Below are 25,579 nucleotides of genomic sequence, written 5' to 3' on the forward strand. Positions count from 1 at the left end.
GGTTCACCTGCGATGTGTTTCTTTTAAAAAACAATTTTTTCGGTGTTTCATAGTACACACTGATGAGGACATAATATAAAACTAGTCACTTTCATAAAAACTGTGATTGTACTGAAGAAGAAAAAAATGTTTACTGGAAAATAATCAGAACCAAATGATTTCTGAAGGATCCTGAGACACTGAAGACTGGAGTAATGGCTGTTGAACATGGAGATTTGCCATCACAGGAATAAATTACACAATTTATTATCTGTTAAAGACATTCCATCACGCAGTTGTTAAAAACGTTTAATCCTACAAAACTGACACTGTCCAAATAAATCAAGATCTGAACATTCAGTTATTAAAATCATTACTACAAGCTCACTGTATATCTATATTCCACTTTATTCTCCGTGAGGTCTGTAAAAATAGGGCACAGTGCACTGTTAATATGAAGGAATTTTCCCGTTTAATTTTTCACATGTGTCTCACACATGTATTTTGAAATACGCATTGCATTGTGTTTCAGGGTTAAAGGAAATGTCCATGAACTTAACGGATAACGTTAAGTGCAGAAAATTATCTGTACCCTTTTCCATTTGTCTACAGATTTTTCCTATCAGTGTAAGAGTAATACCAAGAGATTCGAGGGAAGGTTCAAGGAAGCCGCAGGAACAAAACATTCCAGAATATCATTTTGTCACTAATGTAATAGGAGCTGCCGTGGATGAGCTGGAAATGCAGCGGGAAGCACAGAACGGAGAATCCCAAGGGTCAAATCATCCCTGCGCTTGCGATTTCGCCACAGCTCGGGTGTGATGGCATGTGCTCTTCTGCCCGCAGCGGGCGACGCTCCTCACAGGCTCTGGAATCTGAGTCATACGCCAGCCTATAAATTATGAAGACTCACTTCAACACTATAAGGTGAACTGGGTGCCTTTTTCACACCAGCACACCTGAAACCAGACTCATCGAGAAGGCCTTCAGTCATTCTGGCCAGCTCTACAAAGAAATCAAACAAGAGTTCAATCTCAGTGGATAGAAATATTGGTGAACTAATGTTCCCTCCATTCGCTTGAACAGAAAAACATTCTTTCCTAAGACATTCAATATTAAGTAAAAAGCATCTAATGCAGAGAATTTATAAATATATACTTTCCGTCAAAGTTAATGCATGAGCTTAATATGTTTAGGGCCCTATCTTACACCCGGCGCAATGCAGCGCCAGGCGTGACCCAAGTGTTTTTTTGCTAGTTTCAGCCCGACGCAGTTATCATTTTCACGTCCTGCGCCACGTTGTTTAAATAGCAAATGCATTTGCGCCCATCTGTGCGCCCATGGGCTGCTGGTCTGAAAACCAGGTGTGTTCTGGCGCATTGTTGGAGCGTTGCTATTTTGAGGCAACAGAAATAGACTGAGCCATTGACCAACAGAAACCTGCTCTAAGGTCAATGGTGCAATGTTTTTTTTGTTATTTAATGAGCGCGTTAGTAATGTGCACCTATAGGCGGGTCCATTTTTTATTGTGACGTACATCCCAGTAAAACGGAAAATGGAGGGTGGGACCCCCAAGTTTTTGACTGGATGAAGGCCGATCTGAATGTGAGCTGATTGAAACTGAAGATCAAAGTCTGTAAATGATTTAGAAGTAGAAAGGCCCTCTTTACAGGTTAATTATTGCTAAATCAAAGATTTACGAGCGGACATTTAAGAAATAGGGCGTTTAACAAAAGTCATTTGCAGGTTTTATACTGTGGAATTCATCATCAAATCTCAAAAAGTGCAATATAAAAAAGAGAAAAACATTCTGCCTAACTTTCCTTTTGTGTTTCTCAAATGTAAGAAGGTCTCACTGGTTTAGACAGTAAAAAATGACAGAATTTTCATTTTTGTGTGAACTATGCTGCATATTTCCACTCAACATTTCTGACAGCTTCAGAGTACGTTCACATGACAACAATGTCCTGATAACGGAAACGTTTTTCCTTCGCGTTTTTCACTTACAGATGTCAACATTGTCAAAAGTTCCCTGTTCAAAAACGCGGTATTATTCATGCCAGGCCAGCGTTTTCACTAATTCATGTGTTTACACAGAGACGGTAATGGTATTGATTTTAAAAACTTGCACTGCGAAACACATTTTCGAAAGTTTACCTTTTCAGGCTCCCAAAGCATCATTATCGTGTAAATGAACGACCAAAACGCATAAAGAGTTTTCCGTTTTTAGTTAGTCTACCCCTCAGCTCCATACTGAAAATCACGGGACATGCAGATGGACTCGAGTTACACATACATCTTAGCTCTGGTTCAAGAAATCTCAAGCTTTTCCACACATTTCTGAGTCTGATTTTGTGTTCTGCTCAGAAGCGTTTGCGTGGTTTGAAGGGAATCCTGGGATGAACGTATGGGAGATGCTTGGACAGGCGTCCATTCTGAGATGTGTATATGGAGGCAGCCTCAGGACCTGTGAAGAGGTTCACTGTCCAGCCATCCTGCTGCTTTACTGGCTCTCCTCTTAAAATAAAAGACAGATGACATCCAGGCCTGGCAGAAAAAAAGTGTGAGACGTCGTGGCTGAAAGGCAGTATAAAAAAGTCACCAGATGAATGAAGCAGTCAAGAGGGCTCCTGTCCAATCAAATCCATTCCTGCGACCTGACCTCATTTCCTGCATAGGAGCACATGTGCTCTTCTGTTAGTGATAGTAGTGATATAATACAGCTACCTTCACTCAGAAAAAATAAATATATATAACACTTAAGGTTTGAACCAATCCATAAATATAATTAGAGAAAAACAATGTCTGTAACAAATTCGATTTTTTTTTTGTGCCGGGTGCTACCGGGTTTTTTCAATTCGAGTGCGAGTCTCATTTCTTTGGAAGTGCATCAAGTGTATTCGCAGAACAGAAAACAGTGTATTCTCGCCATGAACAACACGAACCAAACTCTTCCAGTCTCAGCCACAACTACAGGGTTTGAGGGTCACAGGAGGCGTCGTTCATCGGCAGCCAATCAAGAACACAGACGGGCATTATGCAAATGTGTTACACGGTTACGCAGGTTCATCAGGAAGTGAGACTGGAATTACTGACAACTCGTTTCAGTTCAGAATCGCTTCTTTCTTTTAGGAGACAGTCTCTTTATTTATCTGCACTTTGATTTTTAAAAGTTTGCAGAGCTTTTAAATTCACAAACAACCATATTACACACTGCATGAAATTGAATATCTGAAAAAGCATAATAGGGGCACTTTAAGCTGGTCCAAAGTATAATTATTGTCAGTGTTACAAGATAAAAAAAAAAACACCATAAAAATGAGTCCATATGACTTAAAGCGTAACTCTCGGCAAAATGCAACCTAGGCTCTTTTTGTTAATCTACTCGAGGCAAACTTTCGTTTAAAAGCATAATTAGAATGGAAACGCCACTTTTAAGTTTGACCGTATTTTCGTTTTCAGTCAAATTGCCTTTTGAATGGGAGTGAATGGGGCACGACTATGATAGCATCACAATCGCTATTTTTAAAACACTAATGCGGCTCGACACAACATGAAACTGTGTTAGAAGTATCACCAGGGGCTCTTCACATGAACTCCAGCATTGAGAACATTGTGTACACAGAGTTTACTAAAAAGAAAGATTTTGAACAACTCACTGAAGCTGTTGTTGTTTCCGTCCGCCGGCATTTTGTCAGTCAAAAATAGTCGATCTCCGAATGCGAATGAACTGACTCTGAATTTTAGTATTGCTTCTTACATGAGGATCCTTTTTCCAATACAAGGTCAATATTGATTTTCACTCACGACAAAACAACAAATTATCCGTGAATTTATATGAAACTAAGCTTTAGGAGCTTTCCATCTTTACTCTCCTCTGTTACGGTGCATTCGGAGATCGACTATTTTTGACTGACAAAATGCCGGCGGACGGAAACAACAACAGCAACAGTGAGTTGTTCAAAATCTTTCTTTTTAGTAAACTCTGTGTACACACACACTGTTCTCAATGCTGGAGTTCATGTGTAGAGCCCCTGGTGAGACTTCCAGCACAGTTTCATGTTGTGTCGAGCCTTCTTAGTGTTTTAAAAATAGAGATTTTGATGCTATCATAGTCGTGCCCCATTCACTCCCATTCAAAAGGCAATTTGACCGAAAACGAAAATACGGTGAATCTTAAAAGTGGCGTTTCCATTCTAATTATGCTTTTAAATGAAAGTTTGCCACGGGTAGATTCACAAAAAGACCCTAGGTTGCATTTAGGTTACAGTTACCCTTTAAGTAGTTATACATCACCGTTTGAAACAAGGCATAATCACATTGAGACAAATAAAAACAGACTGATTTTACAGAAACATCAGATTGAGGTTGACATGAGTTCATAAACTCTTTAAACCCTTCAACTGCTTTTTCCCATGGTTGCAAACATCTGTGAGTGAGTGAGTGAGTTTCTCACATCTGTTGTGGAGGTGATATCGATATCGTGCTTGCTTATAAAACAGTTTCCCATCAGTAGCTGGTGCGTTAAGCGCTTTCAAATGGATCTTTTGTAATGAACGATCCAATCAATCAGGGATAAGAACGTGAACTGGCCATGAACCTCATCAGTACAGCGAGTTTATTTATCTGGCTTACACAGGGAACAAAAGAAAAAAACATCCTCAGTTTCATTTGCATCAGTTTGTGCATTTGGCTGATGAAAAGTGACACTCGAGTGTGGAGTGTGATGCTACAAAACGGCCATATTGTGGCACACAGAAGAAAAGTCATAATTCAGTAGCTTGAACAACCAGGTAAAATAACGCTTGGCTAGGTAAAGTCTTGAATAAATCTTAAACCACCTCCTGATATTTTAAAGAAATCTAGTCTAGTCCAAAAGCCTGTTCACACCAAGAACAATAACTTTATTAGATAGGTTTCTAAATCGTTTCAGTTTGGTCGTCTGCCGCTTTAAATGCTCGAGGTCTCTGTAAAGCAGGATGGATTCTGATTGGCTGTCAATGTTTTTGTTCAACAGCTGCAAAAAAATTATTCCGAAAATAATGTCTATAATTCTGTTTCTCTGAAATTCTGTTTATCAACGATTTTAGATCGTTATCGTTACAGTTACCGTCCTTGATGTGAACAGGCTTTGAATCTTTTTTTATTTATCTTTACTTACTATCTTTTTAAAGATGTTTGGATATTTTTACAGAAAAAAGCAAGACTAAAATGGTTAAAGGGGTCATGAACTGGCTTTTTAATTTTTTTTATGTTGTTGCCTGAGGTCAACTTATGACGTTCGCTTGGTTTTTACATTCAAAAACATCAAAATGAAGAAGTAATAGGCTATTTTCTCCCCTGGTTTTGAGCCTAGCTCCTGAAACGCTTGGCTTTTATGGCTGTGTCGCACTGAAGACTTGGAAGTAAACACCCACTGCTATGATTGGATAACAGTTTTGCATATTATAATGAGTTTCGTGTAATGCGTGAATCGGTGGGCGGGGCTAAACCGGCAGTGTTGAAGTGGGCGTTGATCTTCTTCTGCGGAGGCGGGGTTTGATACCCTTTGACCTCATAGATCCCCACTTTGAAAAACCTGTTGTTCGCTGGGGTCAGTAAAAGCTTTTATTGGACTAACAAGGAAGTTTTCAGTTCTGAAACTTACAGGATATTCTTATAGTATGATGACCTCTTATATGCCAAAAGCTCAAGGAAATTTTGATTTCTCAGTTCATCACCCCTTTAAATAATGATTAAGACATGCAAACAAAAATGGCACGAGGTAAATGACAGTAGTTCCAATCTGATTGGAAATGAAGTTGTGTTTACAAGATTCCTGGTGGATCCAATGAGGAAGAATTAGTCTCTGGATTCAGTTTAGTGGCATTAAATGTTTCAAAGATACCCATAGTTTTGTTTAGCAGGTACACTAGATATCCACAAGCAGAACTGTATATTCTGAGTTACATGAAACAATCTGTGATTATTACTTTGGACAAACGGAAATTCTGAAAACAGAGTCTGACCACCAGAGAGGACTGATTTATTTAGACCCGCACTACAGCCAGAGGGTTATAAACGTTCAAAAGGAAATAAGAAATGAACGAGCATAAGCTACAACAAATAAAGCATTAGGTGTGAAGGAAACTAATGAGACCACATGAGGCCAAGAAACTGAAATAAGCCACTGAAGTCAATCAGAAACATGATGCTGAACGTTCAGAAATAACTGCATTAGACGACAGAAAACAGGCACCCTGAGGCACTTCTGAGCTCATTGTAAAATTACATTTGAGCTCAAATGTTGTGCATGAACAATAATTCAGTCAAATAATTGGATGATAAAGAGTGCCAAAACCAAAGTCAAGGAACCATTTTTTGCCAAGTACTCACTCTTGAGTATTACAGACATCTTACTTGACTGTTTTCAACCATGTGTGACTTCATAAACGCTCACGCACTATACAAACTACCAAACAAATCACTCTTTACATTAAGGGCCCATTAACTTTCATTAACTTTCATTAAAGGTAGGGTAGGTAATTTTCAGAGAGGCTAGCAATAGCGAGCTAGCTTTGAAAGCATGAGACCCCCCTTCTAAAGCCACGCCTCCTCCAAACACAGCCGAGTCTGCAAAGAGTCACGAGAGGCGGCGTTTGAACTCTCTCATGTCTCAAAGCACAACATTACAATAATAATGAACATAAACAACTTACAGACCTGTATCATCTAACTATCATCTCAGATTCATGATTGTGTTGACATAGACTGGTATTTGCATTTCGGTTTCGGGCCCAAATGTTTTTGGATGGTCGAAATTAGTGAGCGAAACAGACATTTAATTATCACGTTTTGACTGTTCAGCGTCTATTTCGTGACACAACATGGATAAACTACAGCACTTAAACGTGTCAGCTGCTCTGGATTTAATTGGTAATGATATGGTTTCTTAAATCTAAAGTCTTTTAGTCTGTGCTGTAGTCTGTCACTAAACTAAACTAAAAACTTCACTAAACACTCCAATTCACCATCCAATAAATCGCATTAAGCTTTGTGTTGAGTTACTTTTAATATGAAGCAAACTGTCCATAAATCCATTAGTTATCTGGCACATATGTTCACTGTATTTCTACTTAACCTGTTAGTGATGTCTTCATTATTCAATGCATATTTGAATAAATAATCAAGTTATTGCAGTAAAAAAGTTAGTTTTTTTCTCCAACAAACTAAAGTAGAAACAATTCTGTTATTAAAAAAGTTGATATAATGTGCAATTTAACTCGGTTTAAGCTACTTGAATGTTGATTATTAAATAAGTTTGAATAATTAATTGATTATTAATGTATTATTTACTTTTGGTTTTGGTTTTTGGCCTAGTGCTTTCTTAATTTCCGGTTTCGGCCCAGAATTTTTTTATTTCGGTGCATCCATAGTGTTAACGAATGAATGCTCTTCTGATCAGAAGATTATTTTGTATGGATGTCGTCATAAACCAGAGGAGCTTTAAAAGGGCTGTTCGACGCGGTGGAACAAATTGAGGAAATCTTTCGGAGAACGAGCGAGGAACCCTCAGAGACCTTTGGAAAGCCGTGCCGAACGAGATGGCAACAAATATGAGAGAAAGCTGTGCTCGCTGCAAGAGGCCAGAGGAAGAAAGAGCGATGGCCTGTGTTCCCCTTCTCACCTCCCATGAACCTTCAAACGCCAGACGTGAAGAACTGAAACATTAGGAGAGCTAGAGTAGCACGAGTCCATTCATTTCTCAGTGTCGTGAATAACTCAAATGGCTTATCCATATGGAAGCTGATGACAAACGTCCACCCCCCCCCTAACGAAACACAAATCATCCTGGACTTGGTTTTGAAAGACGCTGTCCAGAGGTCCCGTCTTGACCTCCGCCTGAGCGTGATTCAAGAGCGAGCTCTGATTTAGTGTCCTGACATGTGCATTCTCAAGGGCTCCAGCCTCACGATGACAGAAACCATATGTGCAGAAACATCTTTCATTCAGACTCAGAGTGTTTCTGAACCCCGAGAGGGCTCCAGTACGAGTGATGAATACAGGACCGGCCGGTCATTAAGGTGTCACACGGGGCGGCAAACGAACTGGAAGACATCCGCTCGCTGCGGTTTAAATCAGTGCACAATCTGCACTGGTGCATTGTGGGAACAACCTGGGTGTTCTGAACGTCTGCAATCCATTGACTTTTGCAATGCCACTGCAGTTCAGGTGTCTGCGGGCCACACGCAACACACTCGCAGAAACATGTTGCTCAGGGCGGAGGAACTACGACACGAGGCCACGGGGTTCAGGATCCACACACAGCGGCGCTCTCTCATATGGTTCACATGAATCCCTCATCATAAACTATTTTACGTGCCGTTAAAGGTAACAGAGCATATTTCAGATATGTAAATGCTAACCAACCATGGTTTACTTTAGGAACTGTAATGTTGGCTTTGAGACCCTGCGGTTTTGAAACCTTTAGTTGATTTCACGCTGTTGTGTTATTTTGGTGCTTTCATGTAAGAGTGTGTGGAGCGCTTTAACCGTGGAGCCGCTTGAACTGGGGTTTAATGTTACATAATTGATGCATTTAAGCTTCTGGAAAAAATCATAGATGGCGACACAATACGTTAATCACATCTTGCAGTATAACACCAGCTATATATCTGCAGTGCATTCACTGTGAAAACACAACTTCCATTTCGTCAGGAAAACTGGATTTTAAAGGTAACATATGTTGACTAGGACTGTGCACCAGTCCTCTGAAGTCCTAGCGTTATTTCCGCTCGTTTGCAGGGTTCGCTTCACACACACACACACACACACACACATTTGATTTGGCACAGGTTTTACGTCGGATGCCCATCCTGACACAACCCTCACACTCCTCCGAGGATTCGGCATCTCCAGTCCTCACCTGCATGTCTTTGGACTGTGAGGGAAACCGGAGAACCCGGAGAACCCGGAGGAAATCCCCGCTGACACACGGAGAACACGCAAACTCCACACTGAAAGCCACGAGCCACGGTCACTTTAGTTCACACGCGTTCACACTCTCACACTCACACACATAACACATCTGCTCTTTAGAGTAAAGAGATGACGCAGTACAACTGAAATCAACAGGCCGCTCTATCTTAACACAGGCTCTTTAATAATAACTATTAAAACAATTAACAAAGAGTGCTGACATTTATTAACTTCGTTCCTAAGATTTTTGTGAATCCAGCCCGAGGATCGTTGCTAGTAAATGAACTTATTAGGAATATTTTACAATGTTTATTTTAGCTTGTAAACTGTAATTTTTTAAGTAGTTTAAAACTAAAGGATTTCCATCGCCACTGAAAGATTTTGTTCACCATTTGTGTACAAGATATTTTTATTTATGATAACAGACTGGTTTTATGATATTATGATACTGTGTTTATGCGTAACAATGTCAGTAAAATATGCATTTTAGGTTGGGCAATTTTAATTGGACGTTGGACTAGTTCTTGGCTAGTTCTGATGGGCCGTATTGTGGCTTGGGCATCGTGATAAGACCAGGCACTACTATGAGAAACCAAGGACAATATTCCTGCTTTCAGATACACGAGACTCGTTTTAAATCTCCAATATCACCAGTTGCCAAACAAAGCTGGAATAAGTTCTCCTGTGAAACTTAAGGCGAGACACGGCAGGCAAAAACATAGATTCTTCATGCAGTGGTCAGTTTTGAGATTTTGGGCTAGTTTACTCCTTCAATATGTGTTCTTCCAAGCTGCTATAAAGAAAACATTGAAAAAATACATTAAGATGTTTATTTTATTACATTTTGTTTACTTGCGGCCGTAAGTTTCTCGCGAATTTACTAGGAAGTCAGCATTACAACGCGACATGCCAAGATCCGTCCGTTCACTGAAGTCTGTCTTGACCGGTCTCGTTGTGAAGCTCTGAGTCTCCTGCACAACGCTATCCCAAATATGGGCATTTCCTTTCTATCAGTAACCAATCGTGAATGTCCAAAGGGGGATTTAAAGCTGATGACGAAATCTCATTTAGAGCTGTTTAAATCTTTAAATGCCGTTTTCTCAAAATGAGTTTTTTGTCATTCTCCAGTACAAACATCTCAGCCTGTGTACACCAAACTCTCCAGTTATACACTTAGCAGTATTCTGAAGATATTTTCAGAGGGATTTGTTAATAAATCATTCCTGGCCTGATTTATGTGACACTTTAATCAAAGAAATATGGAGAAAATCTTTTTTTTTTTAAGGCTATGGACAGTGTATTTTGATTTCGTAGGTAATGAAAGCATATATCCTCAAAAATACCTCTGAAAAATAATTTTGCACCTGGCTTTATCATATGTTCAGATCAATCTACCGAAAATATATGCAAAATCATGCATATTTAATAAGATAATGCCTAATTTGCATAATTAAACATACAAATTTCAAAAACTTGTAATACATTTTTTTTATATCTATGTGTAAGTAAACTGAGGAAGTTTCATGGTGATATCTATTATTTTAAAATGTTACCCTATATTCACCTGTAGTGTCTCGCCTTAAAGCAACGGTTAAATGTAATGAGCTCTCCAGACAATACGACACTTGAACCTGCGGGGTCATCAGTGTCCGTCACTGGCCTCGTGGCTTCGGCTTGGCCACACACACACACACACACACACTCACACACACACACACACACACACAGCGCTGCTCGATGACCCTCAGGCGTCCGGTTCACCTGCTGATCCGGGTCCAGAGCCCGGGTCGGGTCGGGTCAAGCTCTGCTTCTGCGGGGTTAATCCTGCTCCAGAGGCGCAGTAATGCCACAGTGAACATCTGCCAGCGCTGCTGTTCACACAGGCTCAGGCCTGACGGATCACACTGGACAAGCGCTGGGAGACGCCCGGATCAAGATCCAAACACTGGCCTCCGCTCAGACGCTGGTCAGGACTGAAGGATATCCCTTACAAACACTTCAAGTTTGTTCAAGTTTACTTCAAGTTTGTTGATTGACTGCTTACACACAAAATCCTTACTTCTCACACAATATCTGAAACCTGACACTCAAACACCAGAACCACACACCAAATCTGCAAAACCATACACTAAATCTCGGCCTTCGACTCTTCGACAATTTCATAAAACACTTTCTGCAGACCACAACACACAATTCTCCATGTAACACACACAAATCTAACAGGAAGTATTCTGATTTCCGTTTTCAAACACAACCTATCAAAATGCCACAGAAATTCATCAGAGCCTCACACACACTCCTCACACACAAACACTCATTGCTTTACTGAACACTAACCAATCAGTGCTTTAGAATAGGCCTATAATGGGCCAAAGGTCGAGTTATAGGTCTTTCGGACTGTGTAATACTGTATTCACAAACACAAATGCTTACAGTAAAAAAATAAATAGCTTGGTTTCAGTCTTGCTTTCATGTTTACCGTGAATCTCTCTGCCAATTACTGTAAATCTTGTACAGAAATGTACATAGGAGCTCATGAAAGAAGAGCTTTAGGTTTTGAATGACAGTGTGTGTATATGATGATAAAGATAAATGATTTATAAGATAAAGGTGCTTGCAACGTAAGACAAATGTTTGCTTTTGAGATGTGTTTGTGATATTTTGAATGCAGTGCTTCATTTTGCAAGAGATGTGAGGAATTTTGCATTTTGTGAGTGCAATTCTTGGATTTGTGTGGAAATTTTTGGAAAAAAAAGGGCAAAGTTTTGAAAATGTGTGTAAGCAGTTTGAAACAACTGTAAAGGCAAGACACCACAGGTGAACAGGGTAAATATTTTAACTAATAGATATCACCATACTTCCCCAGCCAGTTGGTCACAGTATAGTGATTTGCTGTAGGCTGGAGCTCAAACAGCAGAGCTCGCAACGCCAAGGTCATGGGTTCGATTCCCAGGGAAAGCAAGAACCGATAACAATGTAAATGTGTACCTAGAAATGCAATGTAAGTCGCTTTGGATAAAAGCGTCTGCCAAATGCATAAATGTATAATAAAACATAACATTTAGTATTACAAGATTTCTGTAATGGTATGTTTAAATATGCAAATGAGGCATTATCTATTTACAAATACACACATTTGCATGCATTTCCAGGACATAAATCTGAACATTGGACAAAGCCTGGTTAATTTTTTCTGACATTTTTAAATTTAAAGGGTTTTAGAGAGAGGAATTTTGAATTTCTCTTTTTATTGCTCCATAAATCAGAAAAAAAATCACCATGTTTTAGGAATAAAATATTATATATGATATATGAACAAAGCCCTCAGTAAATGCCTTTGGAATATAGATAGGAGTAAAAGTGGAAAGTTTGCTGTATGTAAGAGAGAAAAAACTCATTTTGAGAAAACGACCTTCATGTATGAAATCTACAGATGCAAAATAGAAAAACTAATAAAATCAACACTCGTGTCTAATACTTTAGATGTTTTCATTCTCCTAGTCTGAAAGAAGAAATATTATAGGATTAAAATAGCCCAAGAGCCTGTAATGTCTTGCCTTGAATAAAGTTTAAATATATCTTCCAATTATACTTTGTGTAGTAAAATGAATGTTAACTAAATTAAATTTCAATACTTCTTGGGACTAAATTGGTCCACTTTTTAGTTTTATAAAAAGTGTATTTTAAGTGTAACAGTAATGTGTGTATATACATATTTACTACATTATACCGTTTTTATTAAGTACAAGTACACTGTAAGTGTTTAGTTGACTTAACTTAATAAATTGAGGAAACCTGTTGCCTTAAAATTAATTAATAAACTTCATGCATACTAATTGAAAAAAATAAGTTTTGTGAACTTGACAATTCCATGTAATTTAATTTTTTCAATTACAAGGCAACGAGTTTCCTCACTTTTTTAAGTTATCAACCGATCACTTTTAACAGTGTATAGGCCCAAATATTCTTAGACTTGTATAATACTATTATATAATATACTATTATACAATTGTCAGTTAATTAAGTATACTTTTGTTAAGTATATCTAAGCACTATAAATGAAAAAAAAAAATTTGTTTAAAAGAAGTATCCTAACAGCTCCACACTTGAGTAGACGTATTTTTTGTAAGGGATAGGAGGGGAGATTCGGTTTAACTGATCATGCACTCAAAAAATATACAAACAAAAAATTAAGACGTAGAAAATCCTTCACAACCAAACAAAACATAACAAGAAAAAGAAAAAAGCAGCGTCTTCCTGGCCCGGGCTTTAAACGAATAAACAGCAGCTAATTTCAGACACACAGCTCAGCCGGGGAGGATGTGAAACAGCTTATTTTCATAAGAAACACAACATTTACTTTACCTGTTATTGGAAAGGCTGACGGTGGATTACTTCCATCTGAAAGCAATTAGGACGGCTTGAACGCTTGGTGTGAGAAATACGGCTTTCACGAGGAATGATTTTGCTCTTTCTCATTGAGGGATTTTAAAGCTCAGGGCCTCGGGGTGAGCGGCTCTTGATGACTGGCGGACGGCAGCCAGAGATGTCTGGGTTTAGGCAATTACCATTAATGAGCTAACCATGTTTACGGGCTTATCGGAGGGCAATTACAGTCACGTATCACCATTCTGAAAACTCTGGCAGTCTTCATGGTCCGCTTGAGTCTCGGTTCCTCTGCGTTTGAGAGCTATAAGGAAGCACAACTGGCACTGTTTGAGTGAAACTGTGCCATTTAAAGCCCATTTAAAACCTCGGGATGCAAAATCATTTTAAAATGTTAAAAAGGCTACAAGTTAGGCAATGTCTGAGTCTACGTTAACATTGCTACTATTTCCAAATCAGGCTCATTGGAAAAACACGTCTGTGACAACAATTTTGCAACATGATATCACATTTTCAGTGAGTGCCGCATTCAGTTTTATCTGAAGTAGAAGAACATAAATCTGGCAACGGTTTATTACATTGGAGGTTGCACGTATCGTGGCAGTTTGGAAATTAAATCCAAAATGAAAAGGAAATAGTGTGAAAGGAAATTAAATGAGTTGTATGTATGTACGTTTTTGGAGTTTTGCAAAAGTGTTGGAAGAGGCATGATTTTCCAATGAGCCGAGTCTGGATATTTCCGAACTCTTTTGATAAATGCATCCTTGCAAATGGACTCTAGGTGGAAGGAGAGGTGTGCTGTAAATGATTATTACCCCATCATATCCTTATAATAATAATAATTTCCTTGGGGGCAAACCAATAAAAAAAGAAAAACATGTTCACAACCCGTTTTACTTCAGTAATGTGACTGATTTTATCCAGGAACTGGTCATCAGTGATCACTATATGACACATGGTCGGAGGGGGAGGAAATAATTAAAAATTAAGTTGACTAATTAAAATAATAAAATGAGTTATTATATTTTGATGAAAGATTATGAAAAATGTTTTTTCCCCCTTTGGAACAATATGCACACATGACCCAGGCTCAATACAATATTACATCTTATGTTCAGAAAATGGAAGTGTAAGGAACACCAAATATTAAAATCTAAATCTGTCTATTTATCTAATAATGTCCCAAAATGACAGTAATCTGGTGGAGGGAAAGAGCTGTAACAGGGTAATAACTGTAAACTGGCTCAGGATATAACAGCGGCTCTCAGTGCTGTTTACATCGGTTTCCAGAAGCCATTAGACATGAGTGAGGTTTAGTGAACGTACAGGGCATGTGGTTTGTATAAAGGCATTAACCTTTGGCCATTTCCTATACTAAAGGAAATTAGATTTGAGCAGAGTTTAATTTAGCAGCGTTGAGGCAGTGTGAGAAGCTGTACGCTTAATGAATAATGTCAAGCTCTTACCTGTGAACACCTTCTGTGGTTCTCGCACCAACCCAACACAAGCTCATTCTGAAAGAGACCAAGAAACACACACACATGATGCAATGACAACACAACTGTTTCATCAAGTATTAATAGTATAAAATAGGAGTGTGAATTATATTTTCATCTGCCACACTAGAGAAAGCTCTGGCAGACAGGGTTTATAAGATGTGTTTTGAGGTTATGTTTGGAAGTGGTCAGTTTGACATCAAGCAGGAATTCAGCAAATAAGTTTTCTGAAAGCACAAGTGTGTCAAGAGTTGAGGATCTAATCGCAGCATAACATTTATTAAAATAAATAAATAAGACAATGCACAAGACCTTTCTTCTTCAGAAGAAGAAGGTAGCGACGGGTGCTTTCGAAAGCTTTGAAATCTTTGTGAATCATTTGTTTTGAAGCAATGTTTCGAAGTGCGTATCGAACTTCTAAAGGGTCGCAACTAGTGAAATGTTTCGCAACAGTTGAGATGCAACAAAAACTCATTTACTGAAATCTGTTGAAACTATGAACTAGTGTCTATATGGTTTTTACCTAATCTCAGATCAGTTTAATACAAGTTGTAGACATTTTTATTGACACATTTGTATGATGAAGAGTTGTAAAATAGTCTCTTATTGCCCTGATTAACCAAGCTCTCCAGAAAACAAACAAAACAATGGTACAGTATTAGATGATTTGTCGACTGAGTCTGGGTTCTCCAAAGGTTTATTTCTCCATTCTGCCCTGATGGTTCCTGCCACTGTCGCCTTTTTCCAACTTTGTTGCCATCGGCTTGGCTTGCTTAGTTGGGGACATTAAATTTAACATTAAATTTAATATTCAACAATATTATTGAACTGCCTTCACTGACACTATTATACAAGAACTGAACTGAGCTGGACGATGACATCATGGTTTTCTCCATAGCGGCTTATATATATAAATTAACTAAATTAATAACTTTTTTTGAAACAAAAATGAACCATCACTGAATTTACTTAAGCTGGACTGTGACGCTATTTTTTCTTCTGGAAACAAACTTAGTTGCATTATTTTCTCTGTAAAGCTGCTTTGAAACAATCTGTATTGTAAAAAGCACTTTATAAATAAATGTGACTTGACTTGATTTGTTAATTGGTTTAATAGATTACAGTTTCAATAAAACATTTGCAGTTGGATTGTAAAAGGTGTTTTATTAATGTTTGGCCTGTTTTGTTGCAGTGAAGCAGTGTTTGTGAGCTTCGATACAGTGATTCATTTTGCAAAGCAATCGATTCAAAGTTTTAAAAAAGCTTAATTTCTCTCATCACTAAAAGAAGGTAATCCCAAAGAACTGTAAAACACAACAGATTAACCAGTGAAGTAAATGAAGAGCAGACAAAAGACAGCTAAAACCCAGGGCTAGAAATACATACACGATAAAGAGAACTAAACTAGACGCAAAAATAAACCAATACAAAGAAATGTAAAGACAGGTTCAGTCAAATAAACATCAAATAATCTTAGACCAATAAAGACTACAAGATAAATGTGACAAACTAAACACATTGCTTTTAATTCTCATTGGTCAATGAATGCCTATATTGAGTTGCGTTAGATACAATTTTGGCATCATTACTAGTCATGCTTGTTTTTAAGACAGTTTTAACAGTTTAACACGAGATGACCAGACTCATATCTATTACTAAACGTTAATTTACAATTTATATTTACTGTGGGCCTTCAGTGGCATTTGAAGCCTGAGGGCAGGACTCCTTCCAGCGTGGGACGACACGGGCAAGAATGAATCACACCGAACACACCATAACCACAGCCTCAAGCGGACGTCAACACCTAACCAACCCTTGCTTTGGAAAAGTGCGGGTGAGGAGTTAACCATAGCTAATGAATGACGGTCCAGAAGTGTCTGTGTTTAGACTGTGTTTTGTCATAGAGTCTTCATGAATGATGGGACAGCCGACACCACAAACATAAAGACTCCTCTGTAACCTCATGTAAAATGCGATCTGAATGCTGCTCTGAAATGATGGCAAATGCAAACACACACACGAGTGATCAGCGCTCAGGCGAACGCCACAGCAATCCTCCAGACACTCCCTCTGGGTAACCAATATTTATCCTCAGCAAACGTGAGTCACGCCTCCTCTGAGGTCCCACAAGGCTTTTGTGAGGGTTTAATTAGGACTTTAGGGACAGAGGGAGCCCATTGTGTGTCATGAAGTCTCCAGAAGTGATCTCCAAAGGAATGCTGGAGCGTAACATCATCTCAGGAGATCACATCAAGGCTAAATCCTTCTTGATGAGCTTCCCAGACTAAAGCTCTCACTCCACACCTTTAAACTAAACCAACTAAACCCATAACACTTACAGGTCTGTTTCACAAACTTTCATGGAGAGAAAACCAATAAATCCTCTTAGGTTTGTTTTATAAGGGTTTCTTTCTTTAAACACAGAAAACAAGAAGATAAAATTGAAGTTAAATCCTTCGTCTTTGGGGCTTGAGGACAAGTCCTGCCCACTTACCAGAGAACAGAGATTTAGTCCCTTAATGAGAGATTTAGATTGAATCTCAACCATTTATCCAAAAACGTTATGTAGCTGCTATATATCACTGTGGGAAAACAGTTAATGTATATTAAATGAACACAAGTGGGGTTCATGAACTGTGATGTGTTTGCTTGGACAGTTGAGGATAAATATATGACAGAGCTAAAGCTCAGCTCATAGGTCTCTTGGTGTCTTCTGAAGTCTAGCCAAAACTAACATACACTTACCATCTAAACGATTTATACTTGAAGTGCACTCGAGTTAACCCATCAGCTGAAATCCGAAATGCATTGTTAAATAGGTCAGTAATAAATTAAGTCATTATTTATGTCTTGTACATCTCATCTTCATGTCTCATATGACTTTCTTCTGTCAGAACACAAAATGTTTCAGCAGTTTTTGTCCGTATTATGACTGTCAATGGGACTCTTGATGGGAAACTTTTTCTTGATTCACTCTCAAATCAAATGAAAGCGTCAACCAAAAATGAAAATTTGATCTCTCTATATGATTAACAGTTTTAATTTAGGCTTTTATTCCCATATAAACGTCTCAGGTTACGACTGTAACTGTTGTTCCCTGAGAAGGGAATGAGACACTGCGTCAAGGACACTTTGGGAACGCCTTAGCGTGATTGCGTCTGAAGCACGTGTGTAAAATCAGTCAGCGAGGCGAGGCCAAATTAAAAGGAATTAGTTACTAGTTACTTCTCACAAATAGTAATTTGATGGAGGACCTGCGCCTCGACACGACCACAACGCATGATGTGGTCAGCCGGATCCAGGCCGGATCCAGAACAGATGGAGGACCTGTGCCTAGACACGACCACAACGCATGATGTGGTCAGCCGGATCCAGGCCGGATCCAGAACAGATGGAGGACCTGCGTCTAGACACGACCACAACGCATGATGTGGTCAGCCGGATCCAGGCCGGATCCAGAACAGATGGAGGACCTGCGCCTAGACACGACCACAACGCATGATGTGGTCAGCCGGATCCAGGCCGTATCCAGAACAGATGGAGGACCAGTGCCTAGACACGACCACAACGCATGATGTGGTCAGCTGGATCCAGGCCGTATCCAGACCAGATGGAGGACCTGCGCCTAGACACGACCACAACGCATGATGTGGTCAGCCGGATCCAGGCCGTATCCAGACCAGATGGAGGACCTGCGCCTAGACACGACCACAACGCATGATGTGGTCAGCCGGATCCAGGCCGTATCCAGACCAGATGGAGGACCTGCGCCTAGACACGACCACAACGCATGATGTGGTCAGCCGGATCCAGGCCGGATCCAGAACAGATGGAGGACCTGCGCCTAGACACGACCACAACGCATGATGTGGTCAGCCGGATCCAGGCCGTATCCAGACCAGATGGAGGACCTGCGCCTAGACACGACCACAACGCATGATGTGGTCAGCCGGATCCAGAAAAGATGGAGGACCTGCGCCTAGACACGACCACAACGCATGATGTGGTCAGCCGGATCCAGAACAGATGGAGGACCTGCGCCTAGACACGACCACAACGCATGATTTGGTCAGCCGGATCCAGGCCGGATCCAGAACAGATGGAGGACCTGCGCCTAGACACGACCACACTGCATCCCTGAATTGTCAGCAGAGATTGTGTCAACTAGACTCTCCCCTGTGAAGGCCTCATCGACACGACAGCCATCGGCACTGATCCTCAACAAACCCGTCTCCACACCGGCGTGATGACTCTGATCTTCAACCAGAAGGAACTGGATAATATTCTGATTGATCCAAACCAATCTGACTTCTGCCCTGTAATGCTGCCTGGATCATAATCATACACTGTTCGCTCGTTGGCCAGAGGAGAACTGAGCTACTGAGTCTGGGTTCTCCCAAGGTTTATTTCTCCATTCTGTCACTGATGGGGTTTGGGTTCCTGCCACTGTCGCCTTTTTCACCTTTTTTGCCTTCGGCTTGGCTTGCTTAGTTGGGGACATTAAATTTAATTTTCAACAATAATATTGATATATATAAATGAACTAAATTAATACGTTTTTAAAACAAAAATGAAACATCACTGAACTTACTTAAGCTGGACTGTGACGCTTTTTTCTCCTGGAAACAAACTTTGTTGCATTATTTTCCTATTTTCTCTGTAAAGCTGCTTTGAAACAATCTGTATTGTAAAAAGCGCTGTATAAATAAATGTGACTTGACTTGACTTGACAACAAACTGAAAGTCCATGAAAACAAAACAAAACTGAACATAATGGTGACAGCCAGGACATTTTTTAATATAACTCCGATTGTGTTTTTCTGAAAGAAGAAAGTCATATACACCAAGGATGGCTTGAAGGTGAGTAATTCATGGGGTAATTTTAATTTTTGGCTGAACTATCCCTTTAATAACGGGACATTTTTTTAATTATCCGTCAACGTTTTTAAAAACTGACAACATTTTTGTAAGGCAATCAATCCCTTCATTGCAAATAAAAAATATCATCAAGACAACATCAATGTTTTTATACAGTGGTGTAACAAGACATTTTATAGATGAGCATGGTCTAATCCATACTGCTATGGGGTCTAATATTCACACCAGGACTTGTGTGGGGCAGGCTACTTTTCATTCAATGTTACTCTAATGATAGTTTAATAAATATAAGTAACAATTTGTACATATTTCTGAAACAATATACTTGAGACAAAATACAAACCATATTAAAATCAACCACAACATAAAAGTATTTCAACTTTTTTTTTTAATCAGTCATTGGCATTGTAACTTCCTCTCATTCATTCCTGTCATTCTTGGACAGTTTAAATTGTCGTTCAGCTCATATGAGTTTTCATACCTTTCTTTCATGATCCCACCACAGACCACCATCAAAGCCACCAGAGAATTATGCCACATTGCTTTCATTTTAGTGCTGCAGAAAATAACTATATGTTCCATGCCATAAACCCATTTCTTATTTCTACAAAGCTTAACATTGTTCAGTGTCTCATAATCACGTGATGTTTGCTCGGACCTCAGTCTTCACCACATGCCCTATTGTAAGAGAGTGTGTGTCTACCAACCTGACGACATTTCCCTGAACCGCATTTATAGCCTCACCAATGCTTGCCCGTTTTTTAAAAGCCTCCCTTTTCAGTATTGTTTCAAATGAAGAGCTAAAGAGAAACAGATTAGCACAGCTCTCTGTGGTGTGGTCTCTTCCTGTAAACAGCATTTCAATAAAGTTGTTCTGCTGGATTTTTATAGTGTCTGTGACTAACCAGCCTTTATATTTTAACACAAATTACCAGAAGCTCTTGTGGTTTTGACCGTAACACATCACTATGCACATAATAATTGAAATTAGTTATTTTAGTAAAGCCATACAACAACACAAATGAGAAACACAATGTACACATTTAAAGAGTATCAGGCTGGAGATATTTGTTTAGTGCAACCTGAACATTTACACAAGAGAGTTATCTGAGTAATTGATAAATAGGTTTGTAGAGGATGAATAAGGTTTTGTCACCTTCTGGTTGCAAGGCCGAGACAAAGGAGCCCACCACAAGTTTCTGTGACGTTCTAATGCAGAGATATCATCTCTCTAATTCCTTCTCAATGTTAAGTCTATGGGATATTTCAACCAGTTTTCCACATGCCTTAAAAAATGTTAGATGCCAAAATTAGTATGAAAGAGGAAGAATAATAATAAACGTGAGATAATAATAGTGATGCATTGCTTGGTAAGCATCACTATTAATAATATCACTATTATCTATTATGCCAAAAACGGAGTGTCTATTTACACCAAGCGCAAATAGCATGCCTTGTTAGTAGAAGCTATTTACTCTAACTCCGCCCACCAATGTCTGGTTGGGCTGGACAAAACTAACAAACGTCTCTAATTCGTAAGGCAGATACTTTTGACGCGAGTTCGAATCCGCCTTTTGCCGAACTCCCTCTTCCATCACATATCAGATTGGAAAGGCATGAATGTAACTCTACACCCTTGCTTAATTTAGTATACGCGGTTCTATGAATATGCTAATTAGCTAATTAGAAAATGTGGTCCGAATATCTGTTCAGACCCATGAGTAAAAAATGTCTGACAGGCACATGTAAATTCACTCTCTGACAGAAGATGGCGCTTATGGAAAAGCAGAAAAAATAGATGCCCTAGTTACTATTTTGCCACTGTCGCCTTGGCTTTTGGCTTGCTTAGTTGGGGAGATTTAATATTCAACAATATTATTGATCTGCCTTACTTAAGGTGGATGATGACACAATTTTCTTCTATAAACAAACTTTGTTGTATTATTTTCATGTTATCACTGTGAAGCTGCTTTGATACAATCTGTATTGTAAAAAGCATTATATAAATAAAGGTGACTTGACTTGACTATGGTACACAAAGCAATGCTGCACAACTTTCTGTTTCTGTTTCGCGGAGAAGAAAGCATGTATTCTTTACTGTGTTTATCACACAACAACAAATACAAGAGTAAAGAGACAAGACAGCCGGTTCTGATTTCTTCTTCTGTTATTCTCTGTAGCTTAGCAAAAAACATCTGACTGTGAACGCCACCGAGTCGTAGTTTCACTGTACAGTATGTAACCGCAGCAGCTCTAAGCATGTGACCAAATGTGTGAATCCTACTACTGGCTGGCCAGCTTTATTGGCAGTGCAATGGAAAAGAGATTAGCACACCTCTCTGTAAGAATGTTAGTGTTGGTCTGAATAAACGCATCAAAATTAAATAATTAAATAATTTAAATTAAAATATTTATCGCACAAACATTTTCTCACTGAATATTGGTCTTGGTGTGAAAAGGCCTCATGACATCGAATGATCTAAGCACACAGAAGCATATCGATCAGAAAAAGAAGAGGTCCAAGAACCGACCCTTGAGGTACACCTTGTGAAACAGCAACAGAGAGAGATTTGTGGAAAAGAGAAAATCCAAAGCACTCTTCTTCAAAATGATTTAAAAAGCCTCTTGGAAGATGGCTGTTTGCGCCGCTACGCAAGTTGCTTCTCCCTATGTCTTTTAATTTTTCTATTATGAAATAGCCAGTAAAATAAAGGCTTTTTAAATAATTTTGAAGAAGAGTGCCTTGGATTTTCTCTTTTCCACATTTATTTGAATTCCCGACCCCAAAGAGCACCTTCTAACATCTGACTGAACTCCCTGAGCACCCTGGACACTTTTCGTCTTCATAGATAGAGAATTGTGTTTGCTGAGAGATGTGTTAGCCACTGACGGTCAGCACTGGTAACTCAACAGCAGATCAGCGAGTGAGGAGGACAGAAGACTGGTCTGGTCTGAGAGTATGAAGAGTCTGATGAAAGGAGGAGGTCGCTACCTGGAAGAGGACCGTCCCTGTATTACAGAGGGGTGGAAAGCTGATTGAAAATGTTCATACAGGTTATTTTTTCCCAAGTGCGATTTACTGAGCGAAGACTACCTTTTCTACTAACTTAGCTGTATATAATGTAGGTCTGATATGGCGAAAGTTACTCAAAACTGTATTGCCAAGACATGGCAATACTTTTCTTGAATACCAGAGAAATAGCAATCAGAGATCTGTCAATCATGTTAGTTATTAATAGAAGACGAGTAACTTATAAGGGGTTATGTGTAAAGGCCAAGATGGGGTGGACTGAGCATTACAATTCTTAATCATTATTCATTTTAAACATTTTTTACACAAATATCATTGAGTGTGAGTGTGTGTGTGTGTGTGTGTGTGTGTGGGGGGGGGGGGGGGGGTATATCACGTAAGATGTAACTTAAGCTAACCTTGTGTGTCATAAAAAGCTCCTATTATTTGATGTTTTTAATTTATATTGCTTTTACCACATACTGGAGCTTTGTTGGACAATTTTGTTTTTATTATTAATGTTTTAAAATATTATTTCTTAAAATATTGTTTCACTTTAAGAAATAATAATAATATTAATATGCCTAATTATTTCATAAACAATAAAAAATACCTGTTTTAATGAGATCTGAAGATCTCAGAACAGTCGCCTTGACATTTATGACCCACATTTTTTTTTCAATAATTATTTTTAATAAAATTCAATTTGAAATGATTTTTTAAAATAAATGAAAAGATTCAGACAAATAAAGTTTCAAATGTAAATGTAAGCACTTTCACAGAGATCGGGTCCTACATTCACTGTGGTAGACTGAGAAGATCTACAGATAGCACATCAGGTACATTCCTCGTGACATATCAGACAGATACTGTAGTCGAGCAAGCACATAGTGATTTATTTTTAATGAGCGTTTGAGGCCTGCATGATGCCATCTTAGCTCATAGCAACTCAGTTATAAAAAGCCAATCACCTGAGCCATAAATGCCATGCATCTAATTACTCTGGAGCCACAGGAAAACAATGTCCTGACAGGAATGCGAAGTCCCAAGACCTTCACTAAAACTATTCTGCCACATCACAAAGTGCATTTCATGTTTTTAAGAGCCTCCTCAAATAAATCGGTCTCTGATGAAGCATCTGCTATAATGAAATATTTACTATTTATATTTAGTTAAAAAAAATAATAATCAGAATACAAAGCTACATGACCGTCAATGCTAAAACACACATTAAAAACAATACTTAGGCCTAAATTTAAGATTGATGTATTTTAATTGCATATCAAATTTCCATAAATTAATAAATTGTAAAAAAAAGAAAAAAAAAAAGTGATGCATATTTGTCAGTCAAGCAATACATTAACTCATCAACTCAGCATTAACTCTTGCATATTTGATTTTATTTAAATAATCGGTAACAATTTACAATAAGGTTCCTTTATTAAACATTAGTAAATGTATTAACTAACATGAACTAACAATGAGCAATACATTTATTACTGTTTTTGTTAATCTTTGTTAATGTTAGTTAATGAAAATACAGCTGTTCATTGTTTGTTCATGTTAGTTCACAGTGCATTAACTAATGTTAACAATATTTTAATAAAGTATTAGTAAATGTTGAAATTAACATTAACAAAGATGAACAAATGCTGTATAAGTGCAGTTCATTATTAGTTAATGTTAACTAATGTAGTTAACTAATGAACCTTATTGTAAAGTGTTACCAAATAATCATATTTAAAAAATGCATTTATTAAAATTGTTTAGAATCAGCATAAATCTGAAAACAATTATTTATTTAGTGGGACAAAAAACCTATACCAAAATGTATTTAAAATACATTTAAGTATACTACAAACCCATTAACATATTTACTGACATTGTTTGAGACTTAATATATAAGTAATAATATTATAATTAAACTGTACGTGGAGTACTTCTTTATTGCACAATGTACATTTCTTAATATTAAGCCTAAAATGTGTTTTAATATCACTATTAGTAAGGATAGTATGATCACTGTAGAGATAGAGTGCCTAAAGTATACTTGCATTTCCACTTTAGCACAATCAAATATTCTTCAGTATATCTTTAGTTGGACCTAAACACTATTTTTGGAAACCTAAAGTATTAAGTACAAAATTACTTGTTCCAATTTAGCAGACTTTAAGTATGTCAATTTATTATACCAACAAATGTACTTAATCGATCAAAACTAACTTTATCTGGACAATAACTTTATTTTAGAGCTGCTGTAAAGCCAAAACAATCTCTGTTACTGTAATCTCCTATTATCACTGTAAAGCTGCTTTGAAACAGTCCATATTGTTAAAATGAAGGAGACTTGACTACTGAAGTTCTACATGCGGTTTCTCCAGAACGGTGTAGTAATGACCCATGCTAATCAGCCAAACCCTCCGCCCTTGTGTGAACCGTGTGAACACCTCTTTAAGGTAAGAAGAACAAAGGAGGAGTGTAACTCTACCGCAATGAAAACTCTGCCTGCATTTGTTTGATCTCCGTCACTCTACACCTGTCATGTGCGATAACTTACATTTTTACCACAGTACAACAATTTGTGCTGACACTGGATATGCGCACCATTAACACAACAAATACCATTGTCTCGAGACGTCGTAAATTGTCCACCTGCAGCCACAAAGAGAGAGAGAGAGAGAGAGAGAGAGGGGGAGAGAGAGAGAGAGAGAGAGAGAGAGAGAGAGAGAGAGAGAGAGAGAGAGAGAGAGAGAGAGAGAGAGATGATGACTTATCAAACATTCCTTTACTGGTGCGTGTAAAGACGCTGAGCTGGATTTGGTTTTTTGACTTTTAAAGGGCTGAGGAAGAATGTGAGGAAACCTTCTTCAAA

The 25,579-nt window shown here is 38.4% G+C and overlaps 1 protein-coding gene across 2 annotated transcripts in view; it reads right to left on the reverse strand.

Annotated features, from left to right (window-relative positions):
• anos1b (anosmin 1b) overlaps positions 1-25,579 on the reverse strand; it is an 80,757-nt gene that overhangs the window by 52,648 nt on the left and 2,530 nt on the right. For both annotated transcript variants that reach the window (XM_084116816.1, XM_084116815.1), the window contains exon 2: positions 14,790-14,837. In XM_084116816.1, the coding sequence (XP_083972942.1) occupies positions 14,790-14,837 (48 nt within the window). The remainder of the gene's footprint in view (positions 1-14,789; positions 14,838-25,579) is intronic.

The sequence above is a fragment of the Abramis brama genome (genome assembly GCF_963993115.1).
Source record: "Abramis brama genome assembly, chromosome: 6".
Taxonomy (NCBI): Eukaryota; Metazoa; Chordata; class Actinopteri; order Cypriniformes; family Leuciscidae; genus Abramis; species Abramis brama.